The following is a 19,686-nucleotide window of genomic DNA, read 5'->3' as shown; positions in this document are numbered from 1 at the left end:
CTCATTAGCGTTGATTTTAAAAGTAAAAGTATCGAGTTTAGGATGCCACTGCATACCTACTATTTTCGTAACATCTTGAGCATCTGAATCAAAATGAATTGCTTGCGGATTTTTATGAGAGCTAGGAATTTCACTGAGAAGTTTGGTGTCATTGGAGATCCATTTCGTTAAATTGAAACCACCTGCGTTGAACATATTAACCATTTCATGATAGGTTTCTTTGGCTTTCTCAAAACCATCGATTGAGTTTATGTAATCGTCCATATACATGTGATTAGTGGCTTCATTAGCTGCTAGCGGGTACCTGTCAATGCTATCTTCAGCTAGCTGACGCACTACTCTCATGGCGAGATAGGGTGAGCTAGATACTCCAAATGAGACGACAGTGAAATTATAAGTGTCAATAGATTGATCAGTGTCAAATCTAAAAAGAATCCTTTGAAAAGAGTGCTGCTCGGGCGTTAAATTCAATTGGAAATAATGTTTTTCAATATCTGCGGTTAGTGCAATTGAGAATAATCGTAGATTTATTAAGAGTTCAAATATATTATTCTGTAAGTTAGGACCTACATATAATAAATCATTAAGCGATTTTCCGGATGTAGTCCGACTGGAAGCGTTAAGAACAATGCGAGTCTTAGAAGTCTGCTTATCAGGGCGATAAACAGCTCTGTGCGGAATATAATAACAATTTATATCGCGTGAAGGATTATCTACTTTTGTGAGATAACCTTTGTCAATGTATGACTGAATGGTTGCGTTATAATCTTTTCGAAGAGCGGGATTAGCGTTTAATTTCTTCTCTAATTGAAGAAGGCGGTGTTTGGCAATCGAGTACGAGTCGCCAAGTTTAGCGGGGTCATCTTTAAAGGGTAAATGAACAGTATATCGACCTGTTTCATCGCGTGAGTAAGTATCTTTAAAGATGCGTTCACATGCCTCATCGTCTGGGCTTATGTGAATTTTATTAGGTACGTTTTCTAATGACCAAAAGCGTTCAGTAATTTCTTCGAGTGAAGGTGCGTCTACATTACATAAAAATGTTTTTTCAGAGTTAGAGTGGTGAGTTGAGTGGCGAGGTTCACAATCCGCTTTCCCCATGAGAATGTAACCTAGCGTGCTTTGAATTGCGACAACAGAAGAATTAGGTGAGACTACTTTGTCACATCCAATTAAAAATGGAAACAATTCGTTGCCTATCAGGCAATCGATTGGTCCAGGAGTGTGATAACTATCGTCAGCCATTGGTAATGAGTGCAAAAATTTCAAATGGGAGACATCGATGTGAGCGTTAGGTAAGTGGTCGGTAATTGTGTCTAATACCCTAGCGGTAATAGTATAAAAACAGCGTGGATCAAAGCGAGAATAAATTTTAAAAGTTACAAATCCCAGTGATGTACTTTCTGTTTGACCAATGCCTTTTACAACTGACGGAGCGAATTTAATTTTTAAATTTAAACGTTGGCAACATTCTTTTGATATAAAATTAGTCATTGAACCTGTATCTAAAAATAAGCGGATAGGGTATTGCGTATTGTTACTATATACATGCACTGTGGCGGTAGGTAAAAGTACGGTCGTATTTTTTAAATAATTGCCCGAAGACGTGGTCACCGACAGTGCTAATTCGGTAGGACTAGTTGTTTGAGTGTGAGACGCGGGGGGCGGTGCTGTAATTTTTGTTAAATCACTAGATCTCTCGTTCTGCGGTAGCGGCGGCATCGGAGCGCTGCTATTATTCGCACCATAGCGGTTCTGTGAGTAAGAGGGGGCTTGCGACTGTGAGGTCCCAGGTTCGTACCTAGGTCTAGAAAAAGAGTTACATAAAAGGCTGTGATGTGAGCTAGATACACAATTTCCACACCTTCCCTGGCTTTTACAGCGGAATTTTAAGTGAAAACCTAGGCAGAATTCACAAAATCTATTTTTCCTCACTATATCTAGTCTAGTTTTTGGGTCTTGACTTTTAAAAACCTCACACTTATAGAGCGGATGAGCGTTCTGATTTTTGCATATAATGCAAGTGCGTTGAATATTTTGCGAATTTAAATTATAATTGTTGTTGCCGACTGTACTTGTATACGTTTGAGTTTGCGATTTAGGTTTGTAAGAAATAGGTTTTTTATTGGGAGTTTGATGAACTTGAGTGCTTCGCAAAGTTTGAATCTTTAGTTGTTCTTTTAAAAATGTATTTAAATCAGAAAAAGTAGGAATTTCGATGTGTTTATGCGTCTGTTCAAACAATGAAACAGTTTCCTTACTTAATTTCGAGAGTGCGATATGCGTTATCATAAAATCTGACAAATTCTTTATAGGTAGACGTGTCAAAGCTGCTTGCGCAGAGCAGAATTGATCAACAAAAGATTCGAGCGGTTGATTTTGTTTACAATTTAATATTGTATCAATATATTGAGCTGCCTGTACCCTCGTGTCTTGATACTTTTCTAATAATGCGTTCCATATAATAAGATAGTTTTCAGATGTAGGCGGGATTCCTGAACAGACTAAGAGCGCCTTATCAGTTAAACAACTAATCAAGTATTGAACCTTCTGTATGTCAGAGAGTCTGTTGTTATTATGAATAAGATTCACAAAATTTTCATAAAAAATTGTCCATTTTGAAGGGTTGCCATCAAAACTCTTCAAATCTATCGGAGGTAACTTTTTGTTTAACAAACTGTATTGATTATCACACTGAGACAAAGTGGTGGACTCGGTCTTAATCTCATTAAACGTATATTGTATTTGACAGTATAAAGTATCAAACGCGCCAAGAGCGGAGTAGTTCGGAACATACTTAGGGTCAGAGTTTAAATAGGCTGAAATTAATTCATCTAAATTCGTAGTAAAATCTAGACGTAATTTCTCCAAAGATTGAATGCGGGACATGAAAGTCGTTCTGTGTGCGTGGTCACTCACCTTAAGTGACAAATCATAAATTTGCTGAACTGATTGAAATAAAAATTCCTTTTTTGCTTCCAATTTAACGATTTCTACATTAGTCGATTCCTTTGTCTTAGCCATTTTGACTTTTGATATACGATAGTAAGCGTTATTTCAAGCGAATAAGGTCGATTATAATTATGGATCAAAGAATAATTTATCGAACGGAATGCAGGTAGAATTAAAAAAAAACTTAAAACCTAAAATACTGAGAAATACATGTAAATAATTATATATAATGCGTTAATATAATATAATGCGATGATCTGAACACAAATATGCGTAAATATACAAAATTTTTGTATATTTTTTAATAAATTCGGTACTCGATGTATGAAGCGTGATTCGATTCTTACCTATGAAATAAGTATTGGAATATATAAATAGCGTTTTCAGTGTTTTGTTGTAAGTGTTTTTTGAGGGAATATGGAAGGTTTAAAGGTCAAACGGGATAGTTAGGGAACAGATTGGATCCAGGACGATGGGAACAAAAGGATCGGATCCCGGTCGATGGAACAAAAGGATTAAATCCGGTCGATGGAACCACAAGGATTAAATCCGGTCGATGGAACCACAAGGATTGTGGGATTACCTGAGCTTCAGGCGGTCACTGGTGAGTGGGATCTGCTCCTTGCTGATGATGATCTTTGGGATGACCTTCCGTTGCACTTAACTGCACTGATTTTATTAAAGGGAGTTTCGATAGCAAGATTAATTAGCGATGATATGTACACGTCATAGGTTAATTTTGCTCTTTATATAGGTACCTATTTTGCTTGACGGTTTGTTCAGATCACTTATTTTAGCGGATTAATTAGCGTTTATTTATTAGTTGCGGTTTTCACTTGATTTCGCGAGTTTACACACTTTTTGGAGCGGAGCGGGTGTTTTTAATTGCGTGGCACATTCGTTGTGCAAAACAGGAGCGGTTTTCAGCGTGCGTAAGCGCCAGAATGCGGAATCGGACTGAAGGGGGAATTTGAAAGGAAATGTCATTGCGTACATGCTTATGTGTGAGTTTGAATGTGCGTGTGTGTGTATTTATAATAGATTACTTGAAAATATAATAAATGGCGTAAACAAATATGTTATTCCAAGGGACGTTACCAAAGAGTTACAGTGGTGGCTAGACCATGCTCGAGATCAATCCCCAATAGTCATGAAGAGCCCAACGGTCTTCATGATAACAGATGCAGCAGACGTAGGATGGGGGGCATTGGTGAATTCCCTTCATCTAAACGGCTTATGGGACCCTATCCAGAAATTTTGGCACAGCAATCAAAAGGAACTCTGGGCGGTATACGAGATTCTCAGGTTACAGGGGTCCAAGTTGAAAGGGGAATCAGTAATGTTACAAACAGACAACAAAACAGTCGTTGCTTACTTGACAAAGCAGGGGGGAACAAAATCAATCAGACTCTTAAAAATGACATTTGCAATATTCGAACTACTGAGAAAATTCAACATACATCTCTTGGCTCGGTATCTCCCAGGTCGATACAATGGAATCGCAGACAGTCTGTCTCGTTGCAGTCAATTGCCAGAGTGGCACCTGAACAGGGAGATAATACAAGTAATATTCCAGAGATTCGGTCAACCGCAGGTAGATTTGTTTGCCTCAAAGGAATCTGCAGTGGTGAATGCATATGTGTCAGAAGACGCTCGGGATCAGGAAGCCCTATTCATAGATGCTTTCACAAGGACATGGCACTTCAAGCTAGCATATGTCTTTCCTCCTCCGGGACTGATACCCAGAGTTTTACATCACCTAGACAATTGCACGGGAAGTTATCTGCTCATTGCACCCAACTGGGAAAGAACTTTTTGGCAGCCAATGTTGAAACAGAGGGCAGAGTTAGCCCCAATGACAATTCACAATTTAGAGAACCACTTAATAGATCTCCGGACGGGGAGGCCACCCCCAGCAGTAGAGTCCTTACAATTGCAGGTATGGAAAATACGGAGTGGTCCAATCTCTTAAGGGGATGGCCCCAAAATAATATCAAATTACTAGAAGCGTCATGGCGCAGGTCTACACAAAAAACCTACAAACACGCGTGGGATAGATGGCTGCAATGGTGCACACGGGAAAGGTATTCACCTCGTAACCCATCAGTAACACAATTAGCACAGTACCTGGGCTATTTACACAACGAGATTAAACTCGCTCCTAAAACGATATTGCTACACAAATCTGTGGTGGTGAATTTCGCTAATCCTGAAAAGGCTGAGCTCATGAATAACCACCCAGTCATAAAACACATATTAAAAGGAATTCAACTAATACATCCCAGTGTGGGAATGCCAGCAATATGGCCAATTGGAAAACTCATTAACTATTTAAATGAATATACCATCAACACAGAAAGTTTATTCGAAGTGTCACGACACCTAGCAGTTATTCTTCTGTTGGCTTCAGGTCGCAGGGTTCATGACCTCACCTTGTTAAAGATGGACAACAACTCTCTGGTGGACCACGGGTCTGAGTTAACTTTATGGCCACAGTTTGGTTCAAAGACAGATAGGGCTGAATATCGACAGTCAGGTTGGAGGATTATCAAATCTTCCAATCCAAAATTGGACTTAGCCACGTGGGTACGTACTCAAGTTGAGAAATCGAGTGAAAGAAGAGCGAGTCATAAAGAAATATATAATCTTTTTATTACAACAAGGGGAAAAGTGAAGAATGCCTCTCGTACAGTCATAGCAGGCTGGATACGGACATTATTGAAGGAAGCCGGTATACATGGCCCATCAGGAAGCTTCCGGGCAGCGGTCGCATCTGACATCTTGTATAACAGGCATGAATCAATAGATGATATCTTGAAGCGGGGAAATTGGAAATCTGAAAATACAGTATTCAAACATTACTTTAGAGAGATTAGTCCAATGAATGTAAATAGGGCTAGGAATAATCCATTATTGAGCAGTTTTACTCCAATATAATAACATTTGATTTGTATAAACCGATTTTGTGTAATTGCATAATATAGTGAATAATTGGGTTCCTATATGTTTTTCATTTCATTACAACCATACATTCTGGTCACAGTACGCGATTAGCGCCGTCAGAATATAAACACGTCTCAATGTGGGTCAAGCGGAGGCTCGAACACCTAAATAGAACCGTTTTCCCCCCGTAGGGTAGAAAACGATTATTTAGGTTTCAGCCGAAGCTTGACCCACACACTTAAAAACTTGACAGCTATTATGAGACAGGTACTGAAGGAAAGTGATCTGTGATCCTAGTCGGCACTAAGTCGCGTCACAGACCAGGATGATCGAATACTCATGGGGTTGGACACATTAATGAGGGCTGACCATAGACAAATAAGTACGATATTTGACAGCTAATCTCAATGTGGGTCAAGCTTCGGCTGAAACCTAAATAATCGTTTTCTACCCTACGGGGGGAAAACGGTTCTATTTGCTGATGTTGCTGAGTAACACTTGGAAACGTTGATCGACAAAAGTTAACTGCGGTATGGATGCACGGTAAAGTTCACATTATGAGTCGAGGTAGAGTCGCACCAGGGCTCGCTCGCTGGCGGGCAGGCGGGTGACGGGGCACGCGCTGGAGTGACGCACGTGACGAGATATGCATGTGTAACAGAACACGTACCTGGAAAAAACATCATGATCAACCTGTCCCTGGCTCACTACAGAGCACGGGTCCCTCTCAGAGTGAGAAAACTTTTGGAACTACGCAGCTTAGATCCATTACGCACGGTCGACTAGTCGCCCGGCAACTTAGTCGACGGCGACCTGTTAGAATAGAATCTGTAATAGGGTCTCAGTGTATGACCTATGTCATATGTAATAGGTAGACTGTAGTAATAAAATGACGTGATTTTTTTGTATAGCGGCAGTTTATGTCTACTATTAAAGAGAATAATTTAAAAAATCTTGATTTTTATTTATTTTTAGAATAATTAATTATTAACGTCACGCTGTACCAAAAGCGATTAATGCAAGGCGTAAGCGACAAAGATTTTTTAATTTTTTAGAACCAGAACATTTTTTTATTTGTAGAACCAGAAGTTTTTTAACGATGATAAAATGATTCATAATTTGGCTAGAAATTGTTTGTGGAATGAAACTTTTTTGTGAATTAATTGGTCACCCTGAATAAAAAAAAAGGTTATTTAGTTACCCTGAGACCGGTAGCACGGTGGGCACTTTCCATCGCTGTAAACACACGGGACACACGTTTCGCCATCGAGTGTCGCGCTCATCTTTCTGCAAATTAATGCACAAGTAAATAAAAAATATTATATGGGGCCACGAGAGTCGCTGAGAACTAAATTTAGGGAAGTTAAAATTATGACAGTGCATAATCAATATATTTTTGAAAATTTACTGTACGTACATAAAAACATAAATAAATTTTAAAAAAAGTGACTGTCATAATATAAATACTAGAAATAAAAATAAACTTGTAATTCCCGCCTCTAGGCTCAGTAAAGTTAGCAATTCATTTGCTCGTAATTCCATACGTTTCTATAATAAGCTTCCAGAAGACATATTGGAGATGTCTCTCAACAAGTTCAAAGTTTTCATAAAACGTAAACTAATTGAAAAATCCTATTACAATGTAAAGGATTATTTAAATGATAAGCAAGCTTGGGAATTAGTTGCTTAACGACTTTGTGATAGTTCTAATAAGTTTCAATAATTTTGTAAAGTGGTGATAATAAAAAGAATACCCGGCTGAGTTTGTTGTGGGCTCTTCTCAGACCTGGGCGCGTTTGGAACCCTCGTAGCTTTAGTTTTAAGTTTGCGTTATAATTATCACCACTATATCTTACAAATCTAACACTATACCAGACCATCAATAAGAGTAATTTATTACCTATTTTGAATAAATCATTTGACTTTGACTATATTATTATAATTATTATTAAAAAAAATTGAAATTTGAACTTTATTTATTAAACACTTCAATAATTACACAGAAATTTTGGTCAAAACAATATTAATTAAATATCAGTGAAATATGTGTAAATAAAAACAAAATAATAAACGATAGAACTCTGCATTAGTGTAAACACTGTGTCACAGTTCTATGGGTGTAAGTCACAGGGTGTAACCACAACGCTAGCAAAAACGAAGACAGGTGATACTACTGACGATTACTGATATTGTGATAACACCAAAAAAAACGCGAAAAAATCCAAAAAAACCTATATTTTGTAAAAGTTCACGATATATTGCAAATAAAACATCTAACTGACGCTAGAGGTCAAATATATCAGTAATCGTCAGTAGTATCACCTGTCTTCGTTTTTGCTAGCGTTCTGATTATACCTATATTAAAACAACTTTGTACTTCTTTTGAGAGCGAAACGAGCGCAAAATTTTTTCTTACCCGAGGCGGTGCAGCGCAGGTAGGGCAGACAAAGCCAGCGGTACTCTGGCGTCCCACCATCTCAGTAGTTGTACTGCAAATGCACCGTATTCTACCGCGTTGCTGGCTACACGCCAGACCATTTGAAATGTCACTAATACACTTCTGTCGAAAGCGAAGCGAGCGCCAAATTGTCTCTTACCCGAGGCGGCGGCGGCGCAGGTAGGGCAGACAATGCCAGCGGTGCTCTGGCGTCCCACCATCTCAGTAGTTGTACCGCAAACGCACCGTACTCGACCGCGTTGCTGGCTACACGCCAGACCATTTGAAATGTCACTAATACACTTCTGTCGAAAGCGAAGCGAGCGCCAAATTGTCTCTTACCCGAGGCGGGGGCGGCGCAGGTAGGGCAGACAATGCCAGCGGTGCTCTGGCGTCCCACCATCTCAGTAGTTGTACCGCAAACGCACCGTACTCTACCGCGTTGCTGGCTACACGCCAGACCATTGGAAAGGTCACCGCTGCACTTCTGTAGGGAAATAGAAGTCGGTTTTTTGGGTTCCGTGCCCAAAGGGTGCCAATAGTGCAATTGCACTAAACCAGGGCGTGCGAAGGTCGAGAGGCACGAGGCGTCAGCCGACACCCGTCTTCACGTCGGGTCTTTGCATCGGGCGCACACATTATACGTGTCTAATATTTTTTGTACTTAACGTTAATAAAGCAGTGTCAAGAATTAGTCTTTTTGTGAACAAATCATACATTTTGGTCCTTCGAACCGGATCTGAACCAGTGACTTGAGTGATTACTAAGCATCCGCTGTCCATCCGTCTGCCTATCAGTGGACTATAGACTGTATATCATTGACCATAATAGGTGTACAGAGTTAAAATTTTTACAAAGCATGTATTTTTAGTGCCACTATAACAACAATAATTTTTCAAAAAGGACGCCATGCAAATTAAAAAAATCTGGTTTCCGAACTGTGTGCCCGAAGGCGGTAAAATAAGGGTTTAAAATTTGTGTAGTCCAGGCGGACGAAGTCGCTGGGATAAGTTAGTAGATTGACAAAATTCTCACCCAAACTGTCCATTAAACATACTCCTAAAGAAGTCTGCCCAAGTATTCTCATCAGGTTCCTCTGGTGGAGCTTCCCTTAACGTCAAGCCCAATAGGTGTAGGGAAAGGCAGGGTGCTTCGCCCTTGCCAGTAAGGTAGCGCGCCAGAACCAGCAGCCTAGTTGATTCTGTCACGAAGTGTACTATGGAGTACAGCTTGACTGCTGCTTTGCGAGCTTGGTCTGCTTTGGCCTGTAATGGTATAATTTGATTTGGTCTACAACAGTATGAAGGTTTGGTCTGTAAAATTATAAGCAGTATTTACAAAAAAATAATTAAAATGTGTTCATGAACATATATATCGGCGCAACATCATATTAAACTCGAGTTATTTGATGATGTGGAACTCTTAAAATAATTACAATGATTTAAATAATAGTGACAATATCAATTAAGTTTTCCAAATCAAAAGTTACGGTTTTGATTGTTTTAAATTAAAGTTAAAGTTAAATTATAATTATTCAGTTAAGTTAAAATGATTAATTATTTGTTGTAAATAGGTGCGCAGCAAGTTAAACAATTAATTGAAATGATTTTCGTTACATTCATTATCTGATTCATCCCCTCTTGATTTTGCTATAAATACGAGTGTTTGTTGCCGCGCGCCTCATTACGGCTTGAGCAGCCGAACAGTACACAGCTCTTATTATTGTTACGCTGTTACTTTATAGAAATGTTCAATAAAAGAATTATTTTGAAGAAATTATAGTTTGAATACTGTTACCATGCAGAGTGATGATAATAGTGAAGCGAATGATGTCAGCAATGCTGACATCATTATTTTTAAAAACACTTCGGTGTCGGTTAATCCGTCATCAGAAGTGGGATCACATGCCACTTCCGCTCAACAACAGCCTGATGCTACAACACGAATGGAACTGCATCATGCATTGAATACCACTGGCAATGCTGGAACTTCGTCGCAGCAAGAAATATCGCAATCATCCCTGGTCAACACGCCAATTACCAGCATACCACCACAATTAATGATGCAGATGATGCAAGTAATGCAGCAAATGTCGGAACGCCTAAGTACACCAGCGGAAACCAAAGTGCGTATTACCGACATTTACCTACCATCATTCGATCCCGACACTAATGTGGGAGTACGCGAGTGGTGTCAACACATCGACAAAGCCATCGAAACATACAACCTTAAAGATTTTGATATACGCATGAAGGTTGGCAGCCTCCTAAAAGGAAGAGCGAAAATGTGGGTTGACGATTGGATGGTTACCACAGCAACATGGGCTGAACTACGCAATAATCTAATCACGACGTTCGAGCCAGAAAACCGCTATTCTAGAGACATAGTTCGATTTAGAGAACATGTTTACGACTCTTCAAAGGATATTTCCGAGTTCTTATCACGAGCTTGGGTCTTATGGAGAAGGATCACCAAAGACAAACTATCAAATGAAGACGCAGTTGAAGCAGTGATTGGATGTGTGAATGACGAAAGACTTAGGATCGAGCTGTTGAATACAAGAGCCACAACTGTGCCAGAACTGATATCCGTTGCATCATCAATAAGAACGATGAAGCGTTCTCATCCGAATTCAAATAATACAAGTGCCAATAAGCGACCACGTTTTTCGAATGCAACTTCATCGAGTTCGTCATGTCGTATCTGTAAAAGAAGCAATCACACTACTAGCGAATGTTACTACAGGATGTCGGAATCAAAACCTGAACAAACAAACGAGACAAAAACGAAAACCAATAATAAGGAAGTAAGCTCCAACCAGAACAATAAAACGACAACCTGTTCATTTTGCAAAATTCCGGGGCATACTTTTGAAACATGTTTTAAACGCCAACGTGCATTGACATCAAACGTAAATTTTATTGCTGGATCTAAATTAGCCCCGATTCAGGTGAAGATTGGAATGAAGACTTTTCAGGCAATTTTTGATAGCGGCGCAGAGTGCTCACTAATACGAGAATCAGTAGCAGCTCAGTTACCAGGAAAAAGGATACAAACAGCAAATTACTTAAAGGGGATCGGACAATTTCCTGTACTTTCAATAACTACACTAGTTACAGTTGGAATGATTGATGACATCAATGTTGAACTACAGTTTCACATAGTAGCAGACTATGAGATGACTACAGATATCCTAGTGGGTATGAACTTAATAAATAATACAAACCTTACTATGATGATCACTTCGGACGGAACCAGATTAACACGTCAGCAGAATATCAATCATGTTCAAAATAAAAACCCAATCTTCGATAAGCTGGATTCGGACCTTACGAATGAAGAAGATATCGCAAAATTACGCATGCTTCTGAACAAATATCAGCATCTATTTATCAGAGGGTACCCAACAACTCGGGTCAAAACCGGTGAACTAGAAATTCGTTTGAAGAATCCAGACAAATATGTAGAACGACGGCCATATAGGCTAAGTCCAATCGAACGAGAAAAAGTGCGTACAATTGTGAAGGAGTTGATGGAACATGGGATTGTTCGCGAAAGCAAGTCTCCATACTCCAGTCCCATCATCTTGGTAAAGAAGAAAAATGGTGATGATCGTATGTGCGTGGATTTCAGAGAGCTCAATTCTAATACTTTACGGGACCACTATCCACTGCCGCTAATATCAGACCAAATCGATCAATTGGCCAAAGGACAATTCTTCACAACCTTTGACATGGCTGCAGGTTTTCATCAAATACCGATTGCAGAGTCATCAATTGAAAAGACAGCTTTCGTCACACCAGATGGATTGTACGAGTATATGACTATGCCATTTGGATTGAGCAACGCATGTTCAGTCTATCAACGATGCATCAACAGGGCTCTGAGTCCGTTACTAGGCAATGCAGCTCAAGTCTATGTTGACGACGTATTAAGCAAATGCGAAGACATCACAGAAGGACTATCAAATATTGAACGTATTCTCATAGCCTTACAGGATGCTGGCTTCTCCATTAATGCTGATAAATGCAGTTTTTTTAAACGCTCAATCGAATATTTAGGCAACGTGGTATCAAATGGACAAGTCCGACCAAGCCCACGGAAAATAGATGCTCTAGTGAAAGCACCAGTACCAACGACACCCAGACAAGTCAGGCAGTTCTGTGGATTGGCGGGCTACTTCAGAAAGTTCATACCAGACTTTTCACGCATACTGGTACCACTATACGAGTTAACCAAACCAGGAGCTAAATGGGAATGGAACGAACGTCACGAGAAAGCAAGAGAGAAGGTAATTCAGTGCTTAACATCAACTCCAGTACTTACACTGTTTCAAGAAGAGGCGCCAATTCAATTATACACAGATGCAAGTAGCCTGGGATTTGGAGCAGTACTGGTGCAAGTCATTGCAGGACGACAACATGCAGTTGCTTTCATGAGCATGAGGACAACTGAAACTGAAAGCCGATACCACTCTTATGAATTAGAGACCTTGGCAGTGGTCCGAGCAATAAAACATTTCCGACAATATCTTTATGGACGCAAGTTTACAGTTATCACAGACTGTAATGCGCTAAAGGCGTCCAAACACAAAAAGGACTTGCTTCCTAGAATCCATCGTGGTGGGCATTTCTACAAAACTATGACTTCGAGGTAGAATACCGCAAGGGTCAACAGCTTCAACATGCTGACTACTTTAGCAGGAACCCGGTTGAGCTCACAGTCAATATGATGACCAGAGATCTCGACTGGCTGAAAGTTGAACAACGACGCGACGAAACACTACGAGCTATAATGGATGGTATGAGTAATAACATTCCAAGTAATGGCTATGTGCTAGAAAATAATGTTCTCAAGCGCGTTGTACAAGACCCAGCTTTCGGACAAAAACTCTGCACAGTGGTTCCGAGGTCTTTTCAGTGGAGTTTAATAAACTCATTCCACACTGCTTTAAAACACCCTGGCTGGGAAAAGACGTTGCAGAAAATCATGGACAGTTACTGGTTCGACAAAATGAGCACGAATGTCCGAAAATTCGTTGACAACTGCGTGGTCTGCAGAACATCCAAAGGACCATCTGGTGCCGTACAAGCTCAAATGCATCCGATTCAGAAACCAACTACAGCCTTTCAAGTTATAAATATGGATATAACGGGCAGAATGGGAACATCTGAAGACCAACAGTATGTGATTGTCACCATAGATGCTTTTACAAAATACGTACTATTTTATTACGCAACTAATAAGAATCCACACAGTACGTTGGCTGCCCTGAAACGCACAGTTCACCTATTCGGCACTCCAGTCCAAATCATAGTAGACGGTGGAAGAGAGTTCCTAGGTGAATTCAAGACCTACTGCGACCGGGTTGGAATAGACATTCATACTATAGCACCAGGAGTCAGCCGAGCGAATGGACAAGTAGAACGCGTCGTAGCTACGCTAAAAAATACTCTTACCATGATCAAGAACTATGAAACGGAAGAATGGCACACAATGCTTGAAGAACTGCAGCTAGCAATAAACTGCACTCCCCATCGTGTGACAGGAGTGGCTCCACTTACTCTACTTACTCAGCGCAGGCACTGTGCTCCTCCAGAGCTACTCAGTCTCGTAAATATTGACGAGCAGACTATTGATATTGAAGCACTCACTAGTCACGTGCAACAAAAGATGTCACAAAATGCAGAACAGGACAGACAACGCTTCAATTCGAGAAAAGCTACAATCCATCATTTCCAACGTGGTGATTATGTGCTCATAAAAAATAATCCTCGAAATCAAACTTCACTGGATCTTAAATTCAGCGAGCCATACGAGATAACAAGAATTCTAGACAATGATCGCTATCTAGTAAAAAAGGTGGTTGGTTCAGGGCGTCCAAGAAAAGTCGCTCATGACCAACTCCGTCGGGCACCTCAACCTGGAGACCAAATAACCGTATCGGCGGAAAATGAAATCCCAGCATCAACCGATGGGCCTACACCATCTACGTCACGAGCCAGCATGGCCGAGCAACAACCCCAAGAACCTACAAATTAAAAAGTACGTATGTTTATATTTTAATTACTAAAACTTTATCACATCATAAATCACTACAACAAAGTACCACAGAGTACGCAACAACAAAGTACCACAGAGTACGCTACAACAAAGTACCACAGAGTACGCTACAACAAAGTACCACAGAGTACGCAAAAAAAAATAAAGTACCACAGTGTACGCAAAAAAATAAAGTACCACAGTGTACGCAAAAAAATAAAGTACCACAGTGTACGCAAAAAATAAAGTACCACAGTGTACAACATAGTACCACAGTGTACGCCACAATACAAACTACACGAAATCAATCACTGTCATATTATTTAATAAAAACGGTACACAGATACCAATCTCAAAAGAAAATATTTCTTTGTTCTAGATGAACTTCAAGAACCATCAAGAGAAACGTTTTACACGCGGCTGGTGCAGAGCGCGCACCGCCGGTCAGAACGGCCGTATCGGCGCAACATCATATTAAACTCGAGTTATTTGATGATGTGTAACTCTTAAAATAATTACAATGATTTAAATAATAGTGACAATATCAATTAAGTTTTCCAAATCAAAAGTTACGGTTTTGATTGTTTTAAATTAAAGTTAAAGTTAAATTATAATTATTCAGTTAAGTTAAAATGATTAATTATTTGTTGTAAATAGGTGCGCAGCAAGTTAAACAATTAATTGAAATGATTTTCGTTACATTCATTATCTGATTCATCCCCTCTTGATTTTGCTATAAATACGAGTGTTTGTTGCCGCGCGCCTCATTACGGCTTGAGCAGCCGAACAGTACACAGCTCTTATTATTGTTACGCTGTTACTTTATAGAAATGTTCAATAAAAGAATTATTTTGAAGAAATTATAGTTTGAATACTGTTACCATGCAGAGTGATGATAATAGTGAAGCGAATGATGTCAGCAATGCTGACATCATTATTTTTAAAAACACTTCGGTGTCGGTTAATCCGTCATATATATTTAGTATTTTCAACTTTCAAAGTAAGTTTACTATACCAAGTGGGGTATCATATGAAAGGACTTTACCTGTACATTTTAAAACTGATTTTTATTTATTTTTATGCATAATATTTTTTGATTTATCATGTAAAATTGTCAAAAAAATACGACTGCATTACGGAACCCTCAGTGCGCGAGTCTGACTCGCACTTGGCCGGGTTTTTATTTTTGAGTATGGAACATAAAAAGTAAAAACAAAACAAAATGGAATCCTCACCTTACCTAGTCTCCCATCCTCCAGATCCTCCCGCCACCTGTTGGCCAGCTGCTCACACTTATCCCTCAGATAAGGCGCCAGTACCAGCAGAGCAAGCGAGCCTTGCTCCAAGGCCTGAGGCAGACGTGTTCCAGTACTGAACTCAGTGCTGGGGGATATAGGCACTCGGTGAAGTCCGTAGAAACACTCGGAAAATGATGCGGCTGTAAGTTAGCTAGATTTTTACTAATTTCTAGAATTTTCAGATTGTAATACAGTGTGTTTTAATTTTTTTTATTTTTTTTTTAAAGAATATTAGCCATATTAAATGACTAATATTCCCCTTTCCTCTTCAATTAAGCGTCTGGCTTGTGCCAGGAGTAGGTACGACAATAGTGCAACGGGTGGGATTTGAACCGTCTCGACCTTTCGGTTTTCAGATCAGATCAGCACCATTTTTGTCTTGTTCTTCTCAGTTAATCTCAAAATGGCGAAGTCAAAGTGTTTGATCCATACTAATATTATAAATGCAAAAGTGTGTCTGTCTGTCTGCGAGTCTTTCACGGCCCATCCGTTCAAATGATTTTGACGAAATCTGGTACAGAGATATCTTGAATTCCGGGGAAGGACATAGGCTACTTTTTATCCTGGAAAATCAAAGAATTTTGATTATTTAACCCTCTTGGGGGTTGAATTATCAAAACTCTTTGGTTCTATTAAAATCATATTTCGTTCTATCAAAAATCAAAAATCCTTTTTTAGCGGATGCCTATGCATAATAGCTATCTGCATGCTTAATTTCAGCCCAATACATCCAGTAGTTACAGCTGTGCGTTGATAGATCAGTCAGTCAGTCAGTCAGTCACCTTTTCCTTTTATATATTTAGATCTTACCATAATGTTTCAAGTAGTGGTACTGCAGGCATAGATCAAACAGTAGGTACAGCTCATGGTACCACCGCTCACACCATCCACATTTGTTTGGGTAAACTGCTGCTAGATACTGGAAGTACAATATAGAAGACTAGCTTATGCTCGCGACTTCGTCCGCGTGGACGACACAAATTTCACCCCCTTAGGGGTTGAATTTTCAAAAATCCTTTCTTAGCAGAAGCCTACGACATAATAGCTATCTGCATGCCAAATTACAGCCCGATCCGTCCAGTAGTTTGAGCTACGTGTTGATAGATCAGTCAGTCAGTCATCTTTTCCTTTATATACTAAGATTAGTATCTAAATAGTATACAACAAAGTCACAATCAGTGTCTGTGAATTCAAACCAGTTTTCATCATGATTTAGAGCATTTCACAAGGTTTCTACATAGGTGCTTAAGACATTCATATTTTTAATCTACACAATAAGTCTAAATTCTAATCTACTCATTGAAAGATGGGCAAGTCAGGTAGTGAAGTATAATTTATTTATTTATTTGCTGACCTGTTGGGTAGCTCATTTGTTGACATTATTAAAATAATTGTTCATGTCATTCATTAGGCAGTCATTAGGCTGGAAATTTTGAAAATCCTTCCTTAGTGCTGACTATAATACACTTAAGTTTCTAGACCTTACAGCTTGAGCTGTAAGTTTGTCAGTTAGTTATTCTTTTATAAATACAGAAGATGTGAGAAATACTTATTTACCTACAACATTAAAGCTATCGTAAGGAGGATACATGGTAACAAATCAAGATAAACCCTAGTTGATAGAATATTTTAGTGCTAAGTAGACTTTAGTAGTCCTCAAATACTCAAACTTTCTATAGTCTACTGCACAAAAAATCAAAGTATCAGTACCTTTATTATAAATGCGAAAATGTGTTTGTTTGTTGGTTTATTGGTTTGTCCTTCAATCACGTCGTAACAGTGCAACAGATTGACGTTTTGCATGGGTATAGATAAAGACCTTGAGAGTGACATAGGCTACTTTTAATCCCGGAAAATCAAAGAGTTCCCACGGGATTTTTAAGAAACCTAATTCCAAGTGGACGAAGTCGCGGGCATCAGCTAGTTATTTATATAGTTTGGCAGTCAATAGTTACCTCTATAAGTTTCCTCAGAGCTGGTTTGACTGTAGACCCTAGGGCTTCTTGCGCAGTCACTTGGAACACCGAGGGAGTCCCTTGTAAAGTACGCGTTAAATGCGCCGCATATACTGCCATGTTTATACTTTATATAGCGGTATAATACTTGCACACCATAATTAAAAGTCTGCCATATCTTAATGTTTACAATTTTTAATAATTTAGTTTAACTTTTTTGATTTTCCCAAACTGTTTACAATAAATTCTTATCAGCCATGACAGTGACATTTGTTATCATTTTGGCAAATGACACAGTTTTTTTTTTTTTTTTTTTTTTGTTCTTCTGGCTTTACACAGATTAGCCAATGTCAGGTAAATGACACAGTATATATAATGTACTCTGTGAATGACACTGACATAAGACAGGAAATTAGTCTATCGCTTGCAAAGAATTTACGAAGTACTACTTCGTATTGTACTACTGGAGGAAATTAGTCTATTGCTTTACTCTATGGTCTATTGCTACAGCATTTTTTCATTTGTAAATTGGCAAAGATCAAAGTCGATACAGCTTCTAGCTTCATCGTTATAATACCTAAAGCTGAGTTCATATGTTTAAGCCACGTTAAGCTTTTAACGCGCAACCGGATGGGCTGGCAAGCAGTGAAATTTTAGCTTACTATAACGCGTAAAGCACTCTTACGAAGCGTTTTTTTGGCTAACATTTCAAAGATGCTGCGCTTCTCTTCGTGTCTACTCCACGTTATTTCAGTAGAATAATAATTTCAACCACATGGCTAAGTACCTAACTAAAGTTTAGTTGGAGTTGTTATAAGAGTTGCGCCTTAGCGACTAGGTTTAATTTATTTAAATGATATATTTATGTAGGTAAATAAATAAAGCCACATTTATTAAAATACTTTTATTACAAGTTATAATTATTATCGTCTATTTTTACACTTTTATACAGTAAAGCAACACTTAAACTACTATTCAGACCAAAATTACATTTACAAACAAAGCATTTTAGTAGACTATAGAAAGCTTAGCATCCACATAAAAATTGAATCATGTCTCTATATTCTAAAGGTGAGTCTAGACTATGTAACAATGTTATATAACATTGTAACGTAATCCTACACTTTGATATAATATAACACATTTCATCATGACGTTTTTTGTTTGGCTTTTAGAATTTCGATAGTCATACGTACATAATACTAATTCTATATTTAAATGTCTCTCAAACTGATATTCTAATTTTATGTCAGCTGCATTCTCATGAATAAATTATAATTATTATTTACTATATCAAAATGTAAGTGTGGACTCACCTTAAGCCTATCTCAGATTCGCATCAGCACATTTCAAAAATAAAATCGCGCGTAAGAAAACTTTTCAAAGTAAATAATTCACAACAAATTGGTCCTCTAGTAGAGCAACACATTCACCGCAATCAAAATATCATAATTGATTCAGTATTAAATCATCTCATCTTTGATTCTTTCATATAGATTAAAAATTGTCATCAAAATTAATCACTTATTCGGTTAAAACTTTGGGTGTTGACGTATGTATACAAACAAGGAATATGTATGATGCAAGTATGTATTCAAAACTTTTCAAGCTGACCTGGCTAAAATGGTTTTGAATACATACAGTACGCGCGGCGAGAGTTTGGCTTTGACCGTTATTGCGCAGAAATCAGAAATTGGGTATCAACGGGCAATTAGTGGGGTGCGGGGCGGGTGTGTAGGCGCACGCGGTGCTCTGATTGGCGCTCCACTGCTCCAGTCGTTCCCTGCCTCTGTTTGTACAATCACGTTCACAAGTGAATTGCTATTTTCGTTAATTGTTTATTATATAAGAATCTGAATAGCACTGCTGCTAAGACTTTTTTTTAATGTTAACTTTTGTATTTAATAATTATTTTAAGTTTTCTTTTGTTTGTATGTACCAATTTTACATGTATCTTGGAATAAATAATTTTATTAAAAAACAATTATTTAGAATTTTCATCGCTGTCTCTGTAAACTTTAAAAGGAAATAAACATTTTATATAAGTAAAATAACTATC

At 38.6% G+C, this 19,686-nt stretch overlaps 1 protein-coding gene across 1 annotated transcript; it reads right to left on the bottom strand.

Annotated features, from left to right (window-relative positions):
- Positions 1-6,379: 6,379 nt before the first annotated feature.
- Pex12 (peroxin 12) lies at positions 6,380-17,891 on the bottom strand. The gene is made up of 7 exons (XM_034971579.2): positions 17,628-17,891; positions 16,483-16,591; positions 15,610-15,812; positions 9,368-9,597; positions 8,675-8,819; positions 7,097-7,182; positions 6,380-6,565 (listed from the first exon to the last, which is right to left on the bottom strand). The coding sequence occupies exons 1-7, from the start codon at positions 17,745-17,747 to the stop codon at positions 6,451-6,453; spliced, it is 1,008 nt and encodes a 335-aa protein (XP_034827470.1). The 5' UTR covers positions 17,748-17,891; the 3' UTR covers positions 6,380-6,450.
- Positions 17,892-19,686: the final 1,795 nt, after the last annotated feature.

This window comes from Maniola hyperantus, chromosome 9, assembly GCF_902806685.2.
Source record: "Maniola hyperantus chromosome 9, iAphHyp1.2, whole genome shotgun sequence".
Lineage (NCBI taxonomy): Eukaryota > Metazoa > Arthropoda > Insecta > Lepidoptera > Nymphalidae > Maniola > Maniola hyperantus.
This window is presented reverse-complemented; position numbering and strand designations above follow the sequence as displayed.

Bases quoted from the DNA above. Each gene is read 5' to 3' on its own strand.
- Pex12 (XM_034971579.2), bottom strand. From the start codon at position 17,747: ATGGCAGTATATGCGGCGCATTTAACGCGTACTTTACAAGGGACTCCC. The intron at 9,598-15,609 runs GTGAGGATTCCA...ATACCATTACAG, and splicing joins AGGATGGGAGACTAGGTAAG to GCCAAAGCAGACCAAGCTCG. The intron at 6,566-7,096 runs GTAACTAAATAA...TGTTTTTTCCAG, and splicing joins ACCGTGCTACCGGTCTCAGG to GTACGTGTTCTGTTACACAT.